Source organism: Podarcis tiliguerta (genome assembly GCF_965153285.1).
Source record: "Podarcis tiliguerta genome assembly, chromosome: 14".
Taxonomy (NCBI): Eukaryota; Metazoa; Chordata; class Lepidosauria; order Squamata; family Lacertidae; genus Podarcis; species Podarcis tiliguerta.
Genome location: NC_139547.1, coordinates 51,429,026 through 51,453,040, shown reverse-complemented (window position 1 = coordinate 51,453,040; position 24,015 = coordinate 51,429,026). Strand labels below are relative to the sequence as shown.

General features: G+C 42.9%; 1 protein-coding gene across 7 annotated transcripts in view; it reads right to left on the bottom strand.

Moving 5' to 3' along the window:
* SDK1 (sidekick cell adhesion molecule 1) overlaps nucleotides 1-24,015 on the bottom strand; it is a 586,517-nt gene that overhangs the window by 164,969 nt on the left and 397,533 nt on the right. For all 7 annotated transcript variants that reach the window (XM_083413291.1, XM_083413295.1, XM_083413296.1 and 4 more), the window contains exons 18-20: nucleotides 20,165-20,346; nucleotides 8,500-8,615; nucleotides 2,526-2,718 (exon numbers count right to left, since the gene is read on the bottom strand). In XM_083413291.1, the coding sequence (XP_083269417.1) occupies nucleotides 2,526-2,718; nucleotides 8,500-8,615; nucleotides 20,165-20,346 (491 nt within the window). The remainder of the gene's footprint in view (nucleotides 1-2,525; nucleotides 2,719-8,499; nucleotides 8,616-20,164; nucleotides 20,347-24,015) is intronic.

Genomic DNA, 24,015 nt, shown 5'->3' with positions numbered 1-24,015 from the left:
TGCCAAGATGTTCTGAATGGAGCTTTGTTGGGAACAGAACTGTGCTGTCTCATGATTAAATTTTGAATCTGGTGCTGAGTATCTCAGGGCCAGCTGTGCTGAACTGGGACAGCCAAGTACATTCAAAATTGCCATAGCTATAGGGCGCCTCAGGTTCCAAAGCCTCCTACAACAGTAGCTGTGAGGCAGAGGAGACAGATCCATTCCCTGGTCCTTCCCATTTGAATCTACTGGTACTAAAACCCACATCCCATGTCCTGAGCTCCAAGGAGACACTTCTGCCATCAGACTCTGATGACTGGACCATAGACTCCCTGAAAGTTCAGGAAAAAACCGATGAACTTTTCCTCAAAATGCCCCTGCAGCTTGAAACCCATCTGCTTAGAATAAGCAAAAAACCCCAAACCCCCAGACCATTGACTGTGTCCAGATGCAGCACTCATTATGTAGGTTTTCCATCCCAGCTACCTGATTATAGACTCTAAAAACCTGCCCATTGCTCTAAGACACAGTTGAGGCAACTAGAATTTTCTGTCTGCTAACCATGGTCCTGAGCCAGCACCTTGGTCTTTGTCCATGGTCCTGATCTTGCTTTGCTTTCCCTCAACTTCCAGTCTGTTCTAGAAACCCAAGCTTAGTGTCTCTATCTTGCTCTGGCAATACCTTCCCTTGTGGTGGTGGATATCATAACAGATCGAGACAAAAGCATGCATGCACATAGAAGGATGACTTGGGAGCAATAAAATTTTACCTGTGGCCCAGCCAGCAATCATGCTTTTATAAGCATGATTGGGCACAATTTAGAGGGAGCTTCTCCAGCACAAGCTCTGTTGGAGGGAATGAGAACCGAGAGCAACTGGTCTTGCACAGCCACCATTAAGCAAAGCATAATCCTAGCAAGATGGAGACAGTCGAGAGATGGTGCACATTTGGTGAAATGGCATTCCTTCTGGTGGCAATGCGTTTTCAAAAGCATCAGGCCTCCAGATTTGGGAGTCCCTTTTGCCCACATAAAGGGATGCGGGTGGCACTGTGGGTTAAAGCCTCAGTGCCTAGGGCTTGCCGATCAAAAGGTCGGCGGTTCGAATCCCCGCGGCGGGGTGCACTCCCGTTGTTCGGTCCCAGCGCCAGCCAACCTAGCAGTTCGAAAGCACCCCTGGGTGCAAGTAGATAAATAGGGACTGCTTACTAGCGGGAAGGTAAACGGCGTTTCCATGTGCGGCTCTGGCTCACCAGAGCAGCGATGTCACGCTGGCCACATGACCCGGAAGTGTCTGCGGACAGCGCTGGCCCCCGGCCTCTTTGAGTGAGATGGGCGCACAACCCTAGAGTCTGTCAAGACTGGCCTGTACGGGCAGGGGTACCTTTACCTTTACCTTTGCCCACATAAAACTGCTCAATAAATCTTCCTCAGAGGCCCCCCTTTTCTTCCTCCCACATCCTGGCCTTCAAAGTCTTATGATGGGTGGAAACAGGGCATAGAATCATTTGGTTATAGCTCCCTGGCTCAGGAACGCTCTCCCCACAGAGCCTCAGTCTCAGTCAAGCTGAATGTCTTGTCGGCAGAAGGTAAATAAAACTTTCTATTTACCCTCACTTTACAGATCTTCCTTTCATAATTTTAAATTCTGTTTCTTCCTAGTGGATATACCAATGCTTTGCTTCTGTTTCTATTGTTGTTTTACTTGTTTTTTATGTCTGAAAAATACAATGCAAGCTGCTCAAGGTGTTCCTTTGGGAACTGACAGGTGGGGAACTATACTCCCAAGTGGATGGATTAACATGAATTCATTGGAGTTTGCACAAGGGGGTATCTGCAAATTATACACACTGTGATTGCAAATCTTGTGTGTGGTGGCAGTGGACAGCATGGTTCTACCTGCCAATATATTCCCCGGTTTCTCTAAAACAAAACATATAAAATAATATGTACCTAGAAGAGTTGACTGCATCCCACTCTCACAGGAGGTTTCCACTGGCAAAAGCTGCAAGGATACAGTGCTATCACAGAATCATAGAACTATAGATGCTCAGAAGCCTTGTACATGTTAATCACATGTTTTCTATCTCCAAACTTGATGGTGTCTTACCATGGAGACACACAGTGTACAAGCACAAACTCTTCTGTCCCACACAGTGTAAAGTGGCTCTGATTTAATAATTAATTAACAAACGTTAATTGAATAATAGTTTGTTCTTCGGGGGAAATTTAAGGAAGATAACTAGTTATTATGGTTGTTCTGGTATTATTATTAATTTATACAAATAAAATTATCTACCCAGAAATTAAAGTAAGTCTGTGTTCCATGTTGGAAGGGTATTCAGTGCCATAGCTATAAAGCCCTTCCGACACGGAACAGCTCCCAGTGAAAATACACATTTTCAGTCTGCGGTGGTTCTTTGAATTGCTTAGTAAGTTTGATGAATGGTTTCAACCTAATTAGGAAGTTAGGGTTATTTGCTCATCAGCCAGCCAGGGATCATGTGGGAAAGCTGTTCATTGGCGTTGGTCACTCTTTACTTACTGTCTTCATGAGTCTTGAGCAGCTGTGGCGAGCTCCGTGGCCCATCCCCTGGGGTGGTGAAGCAGAGGACTGAGGTGTAGTAAGCAGTAAATTTCTTCAGGTTGGTTATGTAGCCACTGTGAACTCCATGAAAGTCCGGGGTAATGGTGACGGCAGTCACAGTTTCTGGCGCATCAACTGGCCATGCCAGGAGCTGGAAATGGGAACATTGATTAAGAAAGCATGAAATCACAGCAGGGATGGTTCCCACTCACAGTCCAATACATGGGACCGCCAGGACCTCATTAGTTCACTTGTAAGAGCACAACATTACTATTAACACAATTGTTGCCAATTGGCTGGATGTACAAATTTAACCGTGTTGCTGTGCTTGATGAAAGCTTTGTGCATTACTTCCAGCTATAAACAGAGAATTTTTAAAAACTGTGCTGCTAAAATCTGATTCTTAAAAAAAGGCAAACACAAGTGCTTTAAGCTAAACTTAAGGAGTTACATAACCCCGACAGAGAACCTCCTCCTGCTTCCAGGAATGAATAATCAAAGGGATGAGAAAATAATCAGCCAGTTGCTAGAGAACAGAAGGGCTAGGAAAAGGGAGGCACTTGCCCAAAATGCACCAGATTCAAAAGAAGCTTGCAGCGAGCCACAATCATGCCAGGAAGATGAGGGCCAGGCCCACCAACCTTAGGAGACACTGAAGGTCTAAGGTTGAAAAGGGGCAGGGGTTTGGGTGGCTGTCATGCTCAGGAACACTGAATTCATCTTCCACTATTCCCCTCAGTAGACCTAAGCCTCCAGCCTCTGCTCCCTCTCTTCCATTTGACTTACAGAAACTGCTCCAGGTCTGGGTTCAGAGCCCTGCCAGGATGCTGTCATAACCCTGTCACATTACCAGCAGCTGTGGCAAAAATGCTCAACACACAACACAGAACCTTAAAACAAACCCTTCTGGACAGGGGAGGGGGTGGTGCTCCCCTGTTCAAGAGCCAGGGAGAGCAGCCTGAGCCAAACACTGACTGCAGCATTATGTGGGGCTGGAAGGTATCAAGGAAGGAACTGCCAAGCCTGTTCCTAAGTGACCCCAGAGACAGGGATGTCCTTACCACTTAGCCATCTCAGATGAAGGATGCTGGCAGTCCCTGTGCTCATTCTGCCTGAGCCCCTCCTGAGTTGGCACCTTGGGAGTGGAGATGCTTGATTGCTGCTGCCTTGGGCTGTCTGTCTTGCCTGGATATTTACCCTCAAGGTAGCATAAAGCGAAAGGCCCTTGAGTAAGCAAGCAGAGTCAGCCAGGCCAGGGAACACACTCCAGCAGGCATCGTACATGCACTGCTTATATGACCCATGCCACTGCCATTGCATCGCATCACTGCCTGATCAAACAGGCAACAGTGGAGCACTGAACAAGGGGAGACAAGACGTTGGATGCTGCTCTAGATGTGTCCTGCAGCCAGCCCTGCACTCCCCAAGCTAGGCTGCTGCCCCCTAGTGCAGTGGAGTCCCATTGCCACTGTTGGTGCAACATCCAGCAGTCAATCTGCTCAGCTCCTGAAAGCGCAATGAATGGAGAAGAAGTCAGCTTATTCTTCACCTTTGGTAGCAAATTGTCTCAGGCTGACTCTGCCCAGAGAGAAAGCCAGCACGGAGTCTTAATCGTATTTCTTTGAGAGTGTGTCTTGGCACACTTGGTAGGATCCTTGATACTTGAACGGAAGTCAAACAGCAAGCATGATCCAACTTGCTGAAAGGCTTATTAGACCTTGCTCCCCTGATCACCTTTTATAGCACAACACTATTCAAGTGCTCAGTGCTGTTAATTGCTGTTAATTTGTGCTAATTGTCCCCAAGAGCAGTTAACAGAGCCTAAAGGGGACTGCTTGATGCATGGACATATCTGTTTCACTGGCTACTGGCAATCGCAGAAGGAAGTTCCCCCCCTGCCAGTAGTTTTTTATGTAGGTTGACCAGGGACAGAGATTTTCACAGAAATAAATAAATAAATAATGGTTCCCAATCCTGTATTCTGACACTGGGACAAAATTTGGGCAGGACCACACAAGGGCAGGGCCCAAAATTTAACCCACCCTTCAATCTGCAGTTTTACAAATTAGCCAGCCAACTCAATGTTTCTCCAAAGAGCTCTCATGGAAAGATTTAAGATGATTTAAGATGACCCTACAAATGACCTCCAAGCCATGATCCCCACCACAGTAACAATCTCACATGGGTCCCTTCTTCAGTCTCCAGTGAGTAGCTGGAAGTGGAGAAACATTAAGAAGGCCCTCATTTCCCTTCCAGTTATAAAATAAACAAAAACTCTAGATTCCCCCCTTCTTCTCTCTGCCACCTTAAGCGAAGAAAATGCAAGAATCTTTCCCAGGACTGGGGAAATTCAAACTTACTCTGAAAAGGAGGAGGAGGAGGAGGGAGCTGTTATGCATTGCAAGCATTGTGTATCTGCTTGTGGAAGAGCATGGATCCCATGCTCAGCTGCACCTAACCAGCAAGCTGATGACAATCACAGATGTGCCCAAGCTCTAGGCAACCAGAACTTAGCAGCACAAGAGAAAGCAAGTTGTTCCTCCTTTTGCTCCTCTTCCCCCCAGCCCTGTGCATGGAACTGTCACATCATGTTCAGAAGACTCACTGAGATTCAAGTGAGTGTCAAATGAAAATAAACCATTACATAATGACAAACACAGAGCCTCACTTCTCCTTTTTTGAATCCTAGCTATGAAACAAAATGGAAATGTCCAAATGTTAGTGGCTGTGTTTTTACTCTCCCTCATTTCCAAAGAATTTAGCACCGCACAGTTTCATTAATCGAAGCCAAGTGCATTTGCCACATAAAAGATGCAATGGGTGGAACCAGCTTGGCAAGCAGACACTCAAAAAATTGACTACTGCTAATGTATAAATCATTACACAAATTATGCAGTACAAGTAAATGTGATGGAAATGTCCTCCCCAAACTATCCATATTACAGTTAAAGAAGCTATAAGAGAAATATGAACTGTGCAGCTGTTTACGTCTCAAGGAACTAAAGAAAAAGAAAGGAAAGAGAAAGTTGACAGTTGAAAGCACAGAGATCACTTCTTCTTGACAAGTGCGAATTAGCCTGTGAATCACTTCATATGCTTTTTTTCCAAAGGAAACTGCAGTTTAAAAGCAAATTGGGTATAAAAACAAGTTTGGATAACAGCCAGATGAAAATGCTGGATTCACATGTTTAGGAAAGAAAAAAAAGAAATCAAAACTCACAATGGAAATAACATACCAGTCTCAATTCTCAGGACTTATACTCAGGTGCACACCCCTTGGCATCTAGAGGATAAATGTTGCAGCTACGGATTTGGATACTATAGTAGTGAGTACCTAGATTTTCCAAGCCCCTTACACACACCTGAAATAACTCTGTATGGTGGAAGCACAACTTTAATAGTCAGCCATATTCGTTTTCGTTTTATGGATGCAGAACCAATCCTGGAGGCTCATGGCCCAACCCAGATGCTTCAGTCACTGCTCCTCTATCTCTACCAGCCATCTAAAACATTCCATGCACGTGGCACAATCTTTCCCTTCTGGGAAAAGGGAGGAATATTGTGCAAATTGGGGTGGCTATTTGTACAGGCTTCGTGGAGTGCACGTAGAGGAATACAGTGGTGCCCCGCAAGACGAATGCCTCACAAGATGGAAAACCCGCTAGACGAAAGAGTTTTCCGTTTTGGAGGTGCTTCGCAGAACGAATTTCCTATGGGCTTGCTTCGCAAGACGAAAATGTCTTGTGAGTTCCTGCAATTTTTTTCCGCTCCCCACCCCCTTTTTCTAAGGCACTAAGCTGCTAATAGCCTTTTAGCAGCTAATCCGCTAATCCCTTAAGCCTTTAATAGCCGCTAAACCGCTAATAGCGCTAATCCGCTAATCCGCTAATGGGGTTGCTTCGCAAGACGAAAAAACCGCTAGACGAAGAGACTCGCGGAACGGATTCTTTTCGTCTTGCGAGGCACCACTGTATGTGGTGAGTGGAGTGGGTGAGATCTGCACCATTTCTCCACCATTGCAGAAATGTTTGAATCATGGTGAGGACTTGCCAAGATGGTCACTCATTTATTTGTTACAAACTATTTTCATCCCACCTTTCAATCCTGGCAGAGTAGAATAAAACAAATACGAATGTTAAAATACCCCTAACAAACCATCCATTCAACAGTGGCAGCTCATACAGTGCCAAATGACTGCTGGCATAAAAGGGAATGAAGGTTTTTACAGCTTGCCTAAAAGCTATTAGTGAAGAGTCTTGATGGGCATGGGAGAGTCCTACGCCCCACACTTCTGAAGGGCATGGACTCGGTGGTAGGTCTGATTTTGCAGACAGGGTCATAGAAACATAGAATTGTAGAGTGAAAGGTAATGATTATTTCCCTCTCCTACATTTTTTTTTATCCATATGCTCTCAGTCTGCCTTCCATGTTCCATGTCATGGATCTCCTTGCAAGTGTACACACCTTTTATATATAATGCTAGCTCCCCTTCCTGTTTGGTCTATTCCTTTTGAATAGGTTATATCCCTTAATTTTTGCATTCCAGCCATGAGTCTCAACCCACTAAGTTTCAGTAATACCTATTAGTTCATATTTGCCATCCTGCATTAAGAGCTCAAATTCATCTTGCTTGTTTTCCATACTTTGTGCATTAGTAAAAAGACAATTGAAATCATGTGTCATTCCCTCCAGCTGCTTCCTTCTTGTAGTTTCCTGCCCTTTATCAGGTTTCTGAAGCACCACCTCAGTTTCCTATGCATCAATGAAACTATTCTCCCCAGTACCAGGTGTTCCCCTGTCATCTTCTGATCAGTTTCGTGAGACTCTTAGCAAACACATTCTTGCCAACTGTTGTGAAGTGCAACTCATCTCTTGCCAGACGTCCATCTCCGAGAAAGCAGAGACCATGGTTCAGGAAACCAAACCTTTTCTAATGACACCACCCACACAGCCAGTGGTTTACTTCCAGTATTTTCTTCTCTCTTCCTGGGCCATGACCTTTAACAGGAAAGAGTAATGAAAAAACCCGCCTGTGCCCCAAGACCCTTCAGCTTCTTATCTAGAGTCTCGCGGTCTTTGGGATAGATGCAGTCTTTCAGATCCTTAATTGTCTAATGAGTACTTGAATCCAGGCCTGTCAGATTGAACCACCATCACATTCACTGGATCACAAGTGGTTACAGTTTTTAGATATCTGAGTGGGAGAGATGGGAAGCAGAAGGACCAGCTTCAACAAGTAGTTTTTGCCCCTGAACTGTTTCATTCCAACTGGGCACTGTACAAATTACTATTTACTTTTAAGAACTGGTGCCTGAGTTTTCTTTTTTCCTCTTCCCTCCCTGCACCTTTTCCCTTTTCGCTGTGTCTTTTATAGTGTATGTCTGTGGATAGGTTCTGTCTTTAATTAACTGTATATAAGCTGCAATTGAAGCCTTTGGGGTTGAAGAACAGAGTACTAATGCTCGGAAGTTCTCTAAAAGTTCTCCCAAAAATGTATGTGTGTATTATTAGACAGACAGATAGATTGCTCACACTCTGGAAATCTACAAGAGAACTTGTCTCCACTATGGTACTTGGTAAACATGATGCCAAAAATCACCCAAAGGTATACCTTTTGAGACAACAAATATGCAACAAGCATATTCAGAAACACAATCAATCAATCAGAAATACAAACGATAACAATCCAGTTTCTTATATCTGTAGAACTACATCACAGTAAGTGATGACTGGCATGCCAAACATTAATAAAGTTTACGGATAAATAAAGTAAATTTATTTAATACAGTAAATAAACAGTTAATTTAAAATGCATTCAATTTAATAAATCTATAATTTTATGGGGGGGAAATAAACTGTCTTGTGGTCTTTGAATGAAGGGCTGAATATAAATTTAATAATAATAATAATAATAACAATAATAATTTCAAACCTTGTATCCCTGATTGATCCCATTGATGAATTGCTGTGGAGGAGGGTTCCAGAAGAACTGGATGGTGGTAGAGTTCACTGCTTCTGCTTGGATGTTCTGTGGAGGAGCTGTAGGCACTGGGACACCAGTCAGGAAGGCGACAAAGTAAAATTGATTGCAGGCAGGGAGAAGAAATGGAAGAAAGGAGAAGTGAAAAAGAAGAAACCTTTAGCCGCCACTCATGATTCAAAGCAAATAACAGTGGTTTGAAGAGAGACCTGTGATTTATGTTTCCGATAGTCAGTGGTGACTTTAAAAGAAAGTTAATTGGGTTATTTCTCATTTTCTGTTTGGAGATTCCTTCAACAGGCAGGGGGAAAGATGAAATGGTTCTTGTGGATTATTATTCTACAGATGAGGTTTTTCCCAAAGACCTAACATAGAAGCACAGATGGTGATGGGTGAATACATCTCTCTCAATTATCCATGGCTGTAATGGGAACCTGCAGTTTCAAGAAGAAACTCTCACAGACCAACAGCAACCTTACAACCTCTCTCAGGAAATCAGCAAATTTCTTGTGTGTTCATACTTGAATTGTGTTTTGCTTTATATGCTTGTTAATAATGGGATATTATATAAACATATATATGTATATATTTGGCCCTAGAACGTTTGCTCTCTTGTATTAGGGAACTAACTGTCCAACCCTATGCAAGATTACTTGGAAACATCTCATTAAGTTAAATGAGGCTTACCCACATGTAAGCATGTTTGCATACGACTGCAGCCTAAATTACACAGTTTCAAACAAATAATGCATTACATCAGTGTACACTGGACAGTTGGAATGATATTTCCTATAGCATTTTACTTATAAACTAATAAGGACCTTAACAAAAGTGAAAAACAGTAAGTTTTAAAACAATCGTTAGAACTCCCAAATTAAACTCCACCTATTCATAATGATTCTAGGTGCAATATAACAACTATAGCTTCAAATGACTGATGGCTGACCAAAGCAGTGCTTGGCAGGTTGTGCCCCAAAATGAGGATAATGCCCTAATTTGATCCATTTACTTGGATTGTTAACTCTTCTAATCACAGAGAGTTGAGAACAACTATTCTATAATACACGCATAAAAATGTGAGAAGTTTACATTGAACTTGTATGCCAATTTTTGCATGATGAGTCATATCTGCTGTAACCTGCTTGAATAAGAAGAAAACTGTGGACAATATGGATGCCATAATTGGTAAAAAGATTCTTGGCTAGATAGCATCAGTCCTCATTGGTCATCTGCACTGTTAAATTGAGGATAAGTTATGTGTGTACAAGACTACAGTAACAGAAGTCATCCATCACTTTAATTCCACAACCTGAAACTGATTCCTGAAGTCACTGCATGTATGATTAATCACAAGACTTTCTGGAATCACAGGACATTTTGTGCTACTCTCATATCCAGTGGAGTATATCTTGCTCAGGATGCCTTTGGAGAAGGGTTCAAATATTTTTCCCAGTGATCAATTGACATAATAATGTTCTGATGGTGCATGGCAAAGCTTTACATATGGCATCCTTCCTAAAACCCACTCCCAACTTTCCTTGACATCATCAAAGAATTGTGAAAATTATATCACGCCCTAGAGCTCAGGCCCCCATTACTGGACAACACAGAGGTTTTGGGAACACCAAGGGAGAAAGTTTATGAAGTAACCACCCCAATAGAGACTCCCACAAAGGAGGAAGAGGAGCTCTGAGGAAGAGCATGCCTCCTGTCCTCTGCACTTGAGGAGAGGATTGGTTTGTCCCCATCCTTTGAAGCCAAAAACATGTTCCCAGAACCATCTGAATATGCCCCTATGCTTTCACATCATGTCCAGCACCAGAAGGTGGCTTCTCTCCCATGCTGGAGCAAAGCCACGTGGGACTGGATGTGGACCCAGTCTGAGGAGACATTCACCTTGCCACAGGGTTACATAAGATTTGGCAGGACTGCAAGCTCATATCTTGTCCATTTGCTTTGTATTCAGTACACCTTTGGTTTGTGTCTAAACTACAGTGAACTGTCCGTGGTCCTGAACAGCTACAGCCTACCGTTGCCTCTTCCTACGCTTTGCCGTAATGGTTCTGGAGGTGTGTGTACGTTACTTTTTCAGGAAAAGAAAGTAAATAGAGAGAGTATAAAAGAGGAGCAAAAGAAAAGGGTGAAGCTAACAGACTACTGTGTGTTTCCAGAGAAGAGACCTTAGTGGAAGCAGTAAGTTTAAAAAAAGACTAAAAGTCTTGCTTAATTTATCATCAGTAAAATAAAACTCTGTGTGTGTGCGCGCACGTGTGACAAATAAGTCATAAAGCCACTTGCAGGGCTGGCCCAAGACATTTTAATGTCCATGAATAGTCCAATCCCAATCAATTTAGAAGCAAGTTCTTGGGAGTGGTACTTACTCTTAGGTTAAGAGGGTATAGGGTCACAGCCTTAGTTAACAAGGGGTACAAACTCCTGGCTTATTAAACTTGTCTTTCACTTTCTGCTAAAAAGTCCCAAAGCAGTTTGTAAGCACATAAAAAATACAACAATAAAATCACAAGAACATATTTAAAACAGATCTAACAATATTGGGAAGTTTTCCTGTGTCTATTGAGTTGAGTGGGGCCTGAGCAAGAGCACAAACATTTCATTTCAAATGGGATTTACACGTGAGAACTTTCCTGTGATTCAGGATCTGTTTTCTGTTGTACAGCCATTTATGGTTCCCAACATCTGTCACATGATGTTTTCCATTGTCACCATCCCTTTATGGTAGGGTCATTTCTATTGCATTGAGTGAGTTTGTGAAGTGATAAATATGCCAGTTGCTGGACAAGGGGGAGACTGTTACGGAAGGGACTGTAAGCAGTTTTACCTCCTTGGGGAGTCCTGCCTCACACTTTGAAAAACTCAGTGACTTCCTGGCGGATGCTAGACTGAAGGTTCTGAAAGCGTTTCCCACAGAGCTTGCCTACAGAAGTCATTCTTAAGCATTTTCCTGCTGCCTGCACACTGCACACCTCTGAGCGTCACCTTTTTCTTTGAGAATTCTGAAGCACTTTGAGAAAGAGGATGAGCTACCTTTAGGGACCAACTGTGGTAAAGGAACTCAGAATGTCATGAAAGAATGCAACATGCAAACAAAGTTTCTGTTCATTACCCTTACTTTTGGAAGCTAAAAAAGCTGCCCAGGCAAAGATACCAAAGTATTTCCTGACAACATCTACAGGAATGTGGCAAACTCAGTGTTGTTTTTCCTCTATTTCAAAATGGAAAATGTTCTGGTTTTGTGAGAAGGTGATGTTTTTGAACTCAGAAGAAGAAGCACTGTGGCTTAAAGGATGCCTGTCATGAGAAGGGGGGAGGAGAGGGGGAGATAAAACCATGTGCGGAAAAATGGCAGCTCAAGAAATAATAAATTATGCCATAATTATTTCTTTCAGAGAAAAATCAACTTCTGAATCTCAATGAATGCATTTCATACATGGATAAAACAAGACTGACTAATGTGCATAAGCATCTTTTGTGTACAGGAGTATAAATATCCATATTAATGGATTTATCAGCAAAAGTGCCATTTGAACTCCATGGAAAGTTGCAGTGTTACATTTTATTTATTTATTTTGTTTGGGGTTTTTATTAAAGATTTTGTTGATTTACAAAAGTGTGCAATGTCTCTCTCTCTCGTGTTTTTCCCCCATGTAACATTTTTACAAACCAGTTTCATTTGTTGAGACATTGGAAGAAAAGGGGGAAAGAGGTGGAGGGGGGAAAGATGGGTGGGGCTGGGGTCGGGTAGCGATATTTCTATTTTACTTACTATATGTAGGGTTTGGTGTCAGCGTTGCTTGTGCAGGTTCTTTGCTGCTGCAGTGTTACATTTTAAATGAAGGATGGCAATCCTGCATTTTATGTGGATTTCTCAGAGTGGCGCGTGTGCCAGTCCTTGCCTTTTGCACTGCTCACAAATCCAGTCCTTCTCATCACAACTGCAGGTTTGGCAAACCGAACCAAAACAGATCTGAACTTGTTTCCCCAAGTGTGTGCAGTTTTCTTGTGATTGGTTTGAGGAATCCCCACAAATTGCATAGCAGAGCTGGCGTGACAGAACCAACCTTTTACATTCCTCCTGATAAAGTTCACTTAGCTGGAAATGCATTAGAACTCAGCTGGTCAACCTACAAGTTATTATGTAGCATTCTAAAACTGTTCTTAGCAAAAAGGTCAGGAAAGGCAGTTGTGAATAAGAGTCATTCAGTGGCCTCTGGCAGAAAGGTAAGGGGAAAACGGGAAGGGATTTAGGCCAAACATATTACTGCTGTGACTAGCTACTTGTGAACATGAAGAAAGGAAGAAGAGCAATTTTAAAAAAGAGCACTCAGCATAGGCTTGAAAGGTCTCCAAATAATGTTTTGACACCTTAATCTGTCAGTTTCCACCTCTAAACATGGCAGCCTCTTCGGATTTCAGGTTTGTCACTTTCCAAGGTTTCAATTTTTCTCTTTAAGGACTAGCTTAGCATATACCACTGTGGTACATACTCCACAATTCTAAGGACATAGATTTCATGGATTCGCCAGATTTTCAACAGAAACTCATTTGCAAATCTGCTTGACTATTTGAACTGTAAGCTTAGCAGTGCACCCACAGTTATAACTGAAGTGTGCTTTCTGGTGCATCTGTTTATGCGAGCAGCAGATTACTGCATGCCTCTCCCCTAAAGCATGTGGGTTCTGCATTTCAAAAAATGAATGAGAGCACTTGCTATTTGAAAGGTAGTCTTTGGGCATTTCTACACTTTTCTTTACTACAAATGCAAACAAATTTTAACCCACGCGGTTCACCACTCCTATGCAATTTAGGAACTGGAATTATTTTGAAAAACACTGGGGATCTCTGCAATGAAAGTTTCACAGCACACCCAGGAAAACAACGAATTCACAGCAGTCCTCCAGGGAATCCCAACTGAAAAGGTGGACTAAGTTTGGAAGGCTTAGAAATCTTATATAAGGGGTTATTAAAAAAAGAAGCATTCACTTAGCAACCAGGATGAGGTGGATGTAGAATATTTTACTCCAAGCAGCCCCCACCAGGATGCTCTGAAAATCCACCATTCTACTGGAGACCAAGCCAGAGAGAAACAGGAAGATATGGTCATTTGAACCAACACTGATCACTTCCTTAGACCAGCACTCTGGAGTTGTAGCAGGCAACCCTCAGAGTGCTTTCTCTTAGGATAACTGGACATTCATGTAAACTGTCCAGGTCATATTGATCTGCAAGCCACATAGCACTTCTCATTTGTTGAATTTCTGGACTTTCTTACCAGGAACAGCTTTTTTAAAAATAGTTTGCATCAGGGGTGGGGAATCTGAAAGGTGGATCTTGAGATGTTGTTGCACACCCATTCCCAACAGTATGGCCAAAGATCAGGCACAGCAGAAGTTGATTTACATGACCATTGTTGATGCCATAATGTCAGTGTCTCAGTGTACTTGAGAAGCTCAATATCTCACTGACTATGTCCCATTTCTTATCAGGTTGTCCCAGGCAGGGAAATACTCCAGGAAAGAAGTCTCCAAGGCAGATATGAATACCCTGACCTACCTTCTTATCGTATAAACTAGACTTCACGCAATGAAACATGTTTTAATAATGGATGAAGATCTAAATTTGCTTTTGCATCAAGAAGAGGTTTCTAAATTTCAGAAATATATAGTGAGGAAAAAGTCATCCACAGGCAAAAAAAAGGGGAAAAAAGATCATTGGGCCCTCCTAGGTAAATTTGAAATGTCCCACTAATAAACTTTTCACACAAGTGTATCTGAGATCCTAATTTTGCATATGCAAATACCAGTAAAAACAGCATGTGGGCCACAGTCTTCTTTGTGCCAAAAACAAATAAACACAAGTCTGAGGGGACATCAGAGGAGGAAAGAGCCGTTGTAATGAATGATAGCAAACATATGTAAGGTCAAAGAGCTGTGCTGAACACCACTCTGAAAAGGCTTTTCAGGTTCAGAGAGTCAGCTCCTCTGAACTCAGGACTACTCTGCTTTAATGCTGTGCCAGCAAGTCTCTCAAGAGAACCTAAGTGATATTATTGTGTTGGCACTCAACAACTGCTCTGTTAAGAACAGCAGTAGTTGCCATTTTTCTGGCAGGTTCCTGTCTTCTTGAACTCTTCAAGGCTTGGCTATTCCTTTAGAATGGTAGACTCCTAAATTTCTACAGTCCTTCTCAGGGACCAGAGACCAGATGTCAGAAAGATTCTCCAACCTGAGAGCCTGGCAAGCCGTTGCCAGTCAGAGTGCACAACACTGGGCTATATACCCTAATACGGTGACCTAGTGCGAAGTGGTTCCCTGTGTGTTCAAGTCTTGAGGGCTTGGCAGCACATTTGTGGGGGTTTCTACTTGCCAGCATGGATTGTCTCAAGGGCTTACACAAGTCAATTGAGATGGATGATTAAGATTGTGAAAGGAATTTGGTGTGCTGGTCTTCTCCTTGCGCTTTCTTATAACTGAACTTGATGAACTCCTAGATGCCAAGGGTCTACCTGGAGGAATTTACAGTGTGCATTCCTATTCACAGGATCTCCTGGGATATTTAATGCTCCCTCATGGTATTCTGATCTTGTAGGATTGTAGGAAACTGCTTTTATCAGAATTATGAAGTGTACAGCCACCCTGACAACTTCTTTAAAGAAACACAAATGAGCACCAGCTTCAGCTTCCCAGCTGTCTGCCTGTGAAGATGAACTGAAAGCAGAATGGCCCTTGTAAAAGGAAGCATCCAGATGGATTTAAAATGGCATTCGATAAACTTAAGGGGTGGGATTCAATTAAGCTTATACTCAGAGTTGAAATTATTGAAATTAACAGGCTTAACAGTTATTTTCATTAACTTCAGTAGGTCTACTATTAGTAAAACTTAGCTGAATACCACCTATGGAGGATAAGTCTATCCATGGCTAATAGTCATGATGACTACATGCAACAGAACCATTTGGAGGTAGGGAACCGCAAATGAAGAGGGCTACAGGCTTCATGTTTTGCTTCTTGACTTCCTGGACCTAGAGGCATCTGGCTGGCCTCTATAGGAAACAGGATGCTGGACTGAAGGGGGTCCCAGTTTGGTCTGACCCTGAAGGGCTCTCCTTATCAGACAGACACCATTATAGCAGCCAGGGAGAAGGAGGACATTTCTTTGATGGGCCTTGAGTCCTCCTACCTTGGCCATTCATCTACTCAGCTTCTAACACAAATATTAGCAGGCACAGAGAAGAAAGCCAGAAAGGTGGAAAGGCCAACAGCTTCTATTTTTCCACCTTTTTATAGTACAATGTGGCTTCTTTCTCTCTTGCCCCTGCCTGCCAAATTTTGTTTTTTTTTAAATTCTCACCCTGGATTTAGGAGCTGTTTATTTTATTTGGGAATGAAAAATGGTCACAAGCAGCAATTGCCTGGACATTCTCCAACTGCAGAGCAATAAAGGGAAACCCATCATTTTGCTCTGAGGCTCTGACATTAATAATCTCTCAAATGAGACTGAGACCAAGCCGCTTGCTCCTCTTTTGGCCCCTTTCCACACCAAACAGAGAAGACTTCAAAGGGAAAGCCTAATCAAACACAGTTCAATAAAGGCCACATTATCACATGGCAATGCCCATGTCTGAGTAATCTGTCTACATTATGAAGCACTAACATTAAAATAGACTACAAATGTCCAGCTTTTAATCTACACCCAACCACAATCCATCAAATAGTCAAAGATCCTTGCCCAAGAATGGCACAGGGCCTTTTACGCTCTCTTGCATTCTAAATACCATTCTCTGTCAGTCCCCTAATGCAGAATGGAAAGCTTTCAACTTGCAACGCAGGATTTATATATTTATAAATGACTACAGACAGCTGGTCAATAAATGATGATACTAACATCACACAATATCAAGCAAGCTACGTTAGCACCAATTGCGGGGTTTAAGGAAAGGGACTGGAGGCCTGAAATTAACAAATGCACCAAGGAAACTGGCTAAGGTACTGGGCCAACCTGAAATGTCAAAAGAAAGGGAATGTCAAACCTTAAAGGTAACAAAAAGAATGTGATTAAAATGAATGCAAGAAATGAACATCACGGTAGGTACAAACTCATACACTATAGAGCTCTTGCTGGCAGTGAAGAATACAAGAGAATTGCCTTGATTTTAGCAGGTTGGTCTTGTATAGGCAAGCAAAAGAAAGAAGACTGCATCAATAGCAGGCAAACCCAATTAGGTACACTAATAATTTAATGACTATTTGAATCAGGGGAAATTGTCCGGTGGTTAAATAGAAACAGCATGAATGAAATGCTAGGAGATGCAACCCTATGTCTGTTTAAATATTGAAACATTTCTTCAGACAAAGCTATTTGAAAATCAGCTGGGGATTTGTTAAATTATTATTGCCCCTAATTGGCTTTGCCTGTTGCACTTAATCTTCCTTATGGATAGTTTTGGGGTTCTTTCAAAATGTCTGGAGAGCTTTGATTTTTAAGGAATTTTAATTGCATTTCCATTCCCAGTTTATAACTTTAAAAATATATTTCTGGTTTAGTTGTGGGTCCCCCCCCCCCGATATTTCTCCTGTAGTATTTGAACTTGTAACACACACACACCCCACATGGCTATTTCCTGTAGTCCAAAGATCCTATATGTTAGACAACTGTACATGAGGCTGCCTTTGAAGATGGCTTGGAAACTGTGGTTTGTTCAAAGCACAGCTACTGAGCTGCTAACTGAGATCAGACACTGGGATATCATGCGTATACAACTTTGCTGGCTCCCAATACTTTTTCAAGCTCAACTCACAGTGCTTCTGCTTACATTTAAAGCCCTACAAGCTTTAGGGTCTGTGGGCTATTCACATCTTGGACTGCCTCTCTTCAGACGAGCCTGCCTATTACTGATGTTATCATAGGCGTAGACCTTGGTAGAGTAGACCCCAAAGTTGTTTTAGGGGGAGCACTCGCCACAATCGCCACAAACCCAATCCAGCACCTCTTAGGCTGAAAAAGAAGCTCTACTGGTGCCTAGTTTAATGCCACTTTCCAATTTGCCATGCTGTCCATACGCTTGAAGCTATTGTGGAGTGGTATTTTACATACTGCTTTCATTCTGCTGTTTCTGTTCTTTCTGACTTTTTGCTTAATGCTACTCTGTGTTTTTAGTTTTCAAATGTTTGGCTGCCCAGAAACATGACTGTGCGGAAAGTGTGAGATATAAACTACTAACCAACTAAAAATATTAATATTATTTAAAATAGAGATGGCATAAAAAATAAACTCGTGGAAGTAGTACAATAGTAGTACAATAATTAATTCAACCCATGTTCTGTGTGTCCTGCAGTGCATAGGACTAGACCTTGACACAGTGCTCTGTGTTTTTGTGTTGTGAGGGGACCCTTAAGAAGAGCCCTGCTGGATCAGACCAAGAATCCATCTGGCCCAGTATCCTGCCTACAACAGGGGCCAGCCAGATGCCTCCCAGGTGCCCAGAAGCAGAGTCTAAAGACTCAGTATTGCTGTGTCAGCAGCTGCTGTCATTGATGGTTATCCTATATCGCTGAACTCCCTACTCTGCTGTAGCACATTAGAACCAAAGACTTAGAGGGGCAGGAGTTAGAGCAGGCACATACCCCAGCCACCACCCAACAGGAGCACAGGCACCTGTATTTGTGTATCCTCCATGTGCAGTATCTTAGCATCAGAAGCTTCTCTTGTTTCTTTCAAGCCGATTTCACTCATAAAAAAATACCTGGGCAAGTCAGTTGTTCCTTTTATTGACCCATTAAGTTGCTGCTGCATTTCAACGTACCTCACACCCCTAACCAAAACATAGAAACAAAAATATTCTCGCAAGGCAAACTGTATTTAATCATGTAATAATATTGCTCTCCTATTCCCAGTCAGCAAAACCGTAACATGCACTTTACTGATTATGAAGTAACTGATGTACTGTGTCTCCAATGGGAAGTTTTAATAGCTCTCTTGCTTTTTACAGCCCACTAAAGCAAAGACCGTGACACTCTCACTACGGCTCAAAATTCAACATTGGCCTGCAATTTGGGGGCATCGGTGGAAGCAGCAATGGCTTCATTTTCAGTCACAAGAGGCTTTTAGCAATGATTAGGAAGCTTAAAAGGGGTTTTGACGTGAAGAGGACAGAAGGGCTCAGAAGGCTGGAGCCACACAGCTATTTTTTTTTTTTTTTGGCAACCATTAAATCTGCAAGGAGGAAGTATTCCGATCACTGTCGGGAGCCAGTGGGACGATAACTGGGAGCCTTCAGTTCTCATGTGCACTTGCCCCAAATGGCAAGCTATCGGAACAACAGTTGGGGCACTTTCCTGAGCTCTGGGCTAGTTCTGCCCATCCAAACTGGCCACAGGCTCTCCTGGACCAGAAGAGCTCCAAAAGGCTTTCAGTTTGGCAATGGCCTGAGCAACCAGGTCTTCTTGGTTCTACTGTGCCTCTGTGTGTTCCTTGGTCTGTGGCTCCAGGGTTGGTCCTTCTGCTCCAGCTCCCAAGCTCAACTCCTGGATCCTCCTTCCTTGTCTTTGGTGACTTCTAACAGTGGTAGCTCAACCTGGACATTCCACATGCATAGGCACCTCTTTGTATCTTTACACCCCCCCTAATTTTAGGCCCCACTTCAGGATTCAAGACAAGCAGTGTGTCTTGGCCCATCCCTACCCTCTCCAATAAATTGTGTCACCATATGAAAATGCACAATGAAACAGGAGACATTGGCTCCAGATAGGGATGATAGGGATACAGATGTTGCTCTCCAGGGCAGCCTAATTTCAGCAGCCTAATGTAGCCAAATTTCAGAAATTTTTAATGATAATTAGAATGGCACTACTCTGGACAAGAACACCTTTTAAAAAAAAACTACACACAACAACAACTTAGCAGTTGCTCTAATTAACCCAAGGACAAGAGACACTACAAAGTAGGGGGAGAATGTATTTATGACCCAATTAAGAGTGGTACATGGGTCCGTAAGCATTTGGAGTTTCACAGTGCTCTTAATCAGGTCAAATTGTGCCTGCTGAAGAATTCTGAAAGTGTTTATATTCCTTGGCCTATCACAGTTGGTCCAACACAGAATATATTTAATCTGCTTTTTACCTGTCTGGGTGTGACATCAGATACAAAGTAGGAAGATACAAGCTGTGCAAATACTTCTGCTGGTTAAATAACAACAAAAATGCACTATTTGGCATGAGACAAAAGGGAAAGGTAAGAAGCACTTGATCAGATGCTACTTCTTGGTGCACGAAAAGGCCTTTTATCACCTTTTGCTCAGAACTCACTTTTGCTCCTTGGAAACGGGATCAGAAACAGCCTCCCTCCAGGAGAATCTCCCTCCTACACAGACACACTTTAAAAGCTATACACTACCCTTCACCAATCTGGTGCCCTCCAGATGGGTTGGACCTCAACTCTCATCTGCGCCAGTCAGCATGGCAGTATGAAACCGGGGTTGATGGGAGTTGTAGTCCCAAACATCTGGAGGGTGCCAGGTTGACAAAGACTGCCATGTGCAAACAAGCTGATTGACCAGTGCCATTTCAGTTACCAATGAGAGGAGATCCAGGACAGAACTTACCTCCTTGCAAAGTATATTCGGTGACTGCCCTGCTGAAGGCTCCCAAGCCAGCTCCATTGTAAGATGCAACCTGGATTTCATACTGGGTCCAGATGATCAGGTCCTTTATCAGGCAGTAATTGATCTCTGCGCTGGTGATGTTCTTGTACTGGTATTCTCCGGGGAGGCCAGCCAGGCGATACCTATGCATATAGAAAGAGGATCATTTGCACGAATTACTTCAATTAAAGCAAATGCATGGACTAACAAAACAGCTTCCTTTCTAAGCAGGCAATATGAAATGTCCTACCCACTTGGGACGCTGCTGGTTTGGAGCACCCGACAAATACTGGCTGGTCTCACCTCCAGAGCCTCCAAAAATCATAGAAACAGTGGTAGGCCTGAGTGGAGACTTGGCCTGGAAGGGGTAGTAATCATCTCCCTTTACCAAGCCCTACTCAGGAAGAGGAAGCCAACACTCATGTGTGCTTCAGACCAACTGGCTCTGTTGCAGGTGCCACATCATACTCACGTCAAGCTTTGTTAGAAATCAATCTTTGAGTGCAGCAGCACCCATACTGTGTAACTCTCTGCCAACTGATATCAGACTGGCACCTTCACTGCACTCTTTTTGGTGCCGCCCTCCAACAATTTTCTTTAGGCAAGTCTGTCTAGAAGGTTGGCAGGTGTTTTAATCAAGTTTTTAACTTCTGGTTGATTTGAAATATTATTCGAATATTTTAATTACCTGGGGGTTTTTTTTGGGGGGGGGAGGTAATACTACAGTGGTACCTCAGGTTAAGTACTTAATTCGTTCTGGAGGTCTGTACTTAACCTGAAACTGTTCTTAACCTGAAACACCACTTTAGCTAATGGGGCCTCCTGCTGCTGCCGTGCCGCCGGAGCACGATTTCTGTTCTCATCCTGAAGCAAAGTTCTTAACCTGAAGCACTATTTCTGCGTTAGTGGGGTGTGCAACCTGAAGCATATGTAACCTGAAGCGTATGTAACCCGAGCTACCACTGTATTCTTACTAGTAGTTTAATACTTTTATTTGTCTTGTAAACTGCTTTGAGAATGGTTTGTTTCTACAATCAAGGGGCATCTAATTTTGATTAAACAAATAAAGGTCTGGAAAGTGGTGAGGTCAGCTGGAACAGCTGTGAACTTGCTCAGTTGGTGCGATGGTGCTGATGCACCATGTGGCTCAGCTCACCGTTCCAGGGGACTCTGGCGCTGGACAGCTCTCCCTACTGCTTCAAAACTGCATCAACAGAAGTCTAATGTCCAGATCAAGGGAAGCCATAGTACCTAGTACGCTCTATTCTGCCTTGGTCAGACTACATTTGGAATATGGTGTCCAGTTTTGGGCACCAACATTTAAGAAAAATATTGACAAGCTGGAACGTCTGCAGAGGAGGGCAACCAAGATGGTCAAGGGTCTGGAAAACAAGGCTTATGAGGAATGGTTGAAGGAGTTGTGTGTGTTTATCCAAGAAAAGAGGAGACTGAGGGGAGATATGATAGCCATCTTCAAATGTCTAAAGAGCTGTCACATGGAAGGTAGAGCAAGCTTGTTTTCTCCTGCTCTGGAGAGTAGGTCTTGAACCAATGGCTTCAAGTTACAAGAAATAAGATTCCAACTAAACATCATGAAGAACTTTCTGACGGTAAGAGCTGTTTGGCAGTGGAATGGACTCCCTCAGAAGGTGGTGGACTCTTCTTCCTTGGAGGTTTTTAAGCAGAGGTTGGATGGCCCTCTGTTGTGGATTCTTTAGTTAAGATTCTCTTCCAACTCAATAATTCTATGACAAACCTTCCCCATCTCTCCTGCTAGACAGCTTCCCAGCCTCACTGGAAAGAGATATAACTGAGGCATATAACAGAGGTGGCAGAAATAACACACAACATCCAAACTCTGTATTATAACAATGTCAATTTCAATACTAAGAATAATATCAATGCTAATCAGACACATCCATGGAGGAGAGTGCTATCAATGATTGCTAGCCATGAAAGCTATGCTGTGCCTCCGCAGTTAGAGGCAGCAATGCTTCTGAATACCAGATACTGGAAGCCACAGGAGGGGAGAGTGCTTGAATCCTGCTTGCTGGTTTCCCACAGGCAGCTGGTTGGCCCCATGAGAAGAGGATGCTAGACTAGATGGGCTATTGGCCTGATCCAGTAGGCTCTTCTTATGCTAATAACAATGCCATTGATAGGAAGTTATAAATAATATATTCTTAGGTTTTCTTTATTGTAACAGAGTGAGCAGCAAAAGCAGAGGAAGACTGACTCCTGCCTGACTGCTCCAATATTTATATGCTGATCTCACCAAGAATACATGCCTAGGGCTAAGCAAAACTCGTGTTTTATCCTGCTTTATGGCTGTAGAAAAATTACAGCTTGTCTAATAAAAATGATGATTTAGTGCTCAACTTCCCTTTGCATGCCCCCTCACCACACACTTACAGATTTTTCTTTTTTTTTGTCATAGTGCAGCAATAAATCTGTTTGAGCAACGTTTATCCCTTAGACTTTTGGCCCCAAAATGGAGCTAAGGAGCAAATCAGGCTCTCGTTGTGGAACCACATTCATAGCACAAATAATGACAATTGGGGGAGGAAAATGGCTTGCTGGAGATTTCCAGAGAGTGAGTAAAAGGGTTGAGCAGGAAAGAATAGGAACATCTAGGCTTGTGTGCCAGCTCTGTGTGCACCTTGAGCAACAAGGTGAATCACAGCAATTCAGGTTGTGATCTCATCTGAGTCAGATCTCACCATGAACAAAGCATCTCAATGTGGATCAGGTGCCCTGAGTCACTCTGTGGAAACACCCAGAGCTCAAGGGGGGAGGGGATAAAGAGGTGGGGGGGAGATCTTTCATTTGGATGGGCAGAAAACAAGAAGAACCCGATGGATCGGGCCACTAGCCCATCTGGTCTAGCATCCTGCTCTCACAGCGGCTGAACAGTTGCTTGTGGGAAACTAGGAAGCAGGACATGAGCACCAGAGCTTTCTCTCCCCCTGTGGTTTCCAGCAACTGGGATTCAGAAGCATCACTCCCTCCCAACTGCAGAGGCAGAGCACAGCCATCCTGGCTAGTAGTCTTCAATAGCCCTCTCCTCCATGAATTTATCCAGTCCTCTTTTGAAGCCATCCAAGTTGGTGGCTATCGCTGCCTCTTAGCGAGCTCCATAGTTGAACTCTGCGCTGCATGTGGAAATACTTTCTTTTATCTGCCCTGACTCTTCCAACACTCAACACATCTTACTTTCAAGTGAAGGGAATTATTTTCTGAGGCCACTCAAATCAGTAGGTGGCAGAGGGCTACTTCTTTCCCAATTGTTTTTCCCTCTAACAATCAATTTAAAATCATACCTCTCTCCCTCTTTTCTTCATGGAAAGGGAAAGAATTTCCATGAAGGGTGGTGGTGAAAAATTATGATTTTTTTCAAGGCTTTAAAAATAATAATAAAGAAAGTAAATTCATTGAGTATAGTCTGAACTTTCACAGTTCTCTTTCTCAGGAATCTTCTTCAGGTCCCCAGTTGCTCACAAAAAAAACTGGGCAAGGAAACATTTTTATTTTCCTACCCACAAATAGCAAAGTCTTATCTTGTGGGAGAATGCTGATGCATCTTTCTAAAATTTGACAGGCTTCATCTCCTCAGAAGATGCCTGCAAACTGCATCTACTTCTGGCTATTTCTTTTTCTTCTTTTAAAAATAATTAAGTAAGTAAAGGTTCCTCACATGAAAACCCCTAAATGGGTATGCCTGAACTTTGGCAGCATTAATCCACTCTGTGGGGGTTTCTTTGCCTGCAAACTTTATACACTTGTGTGGAAAGGATGGGAATTTACATTCATTT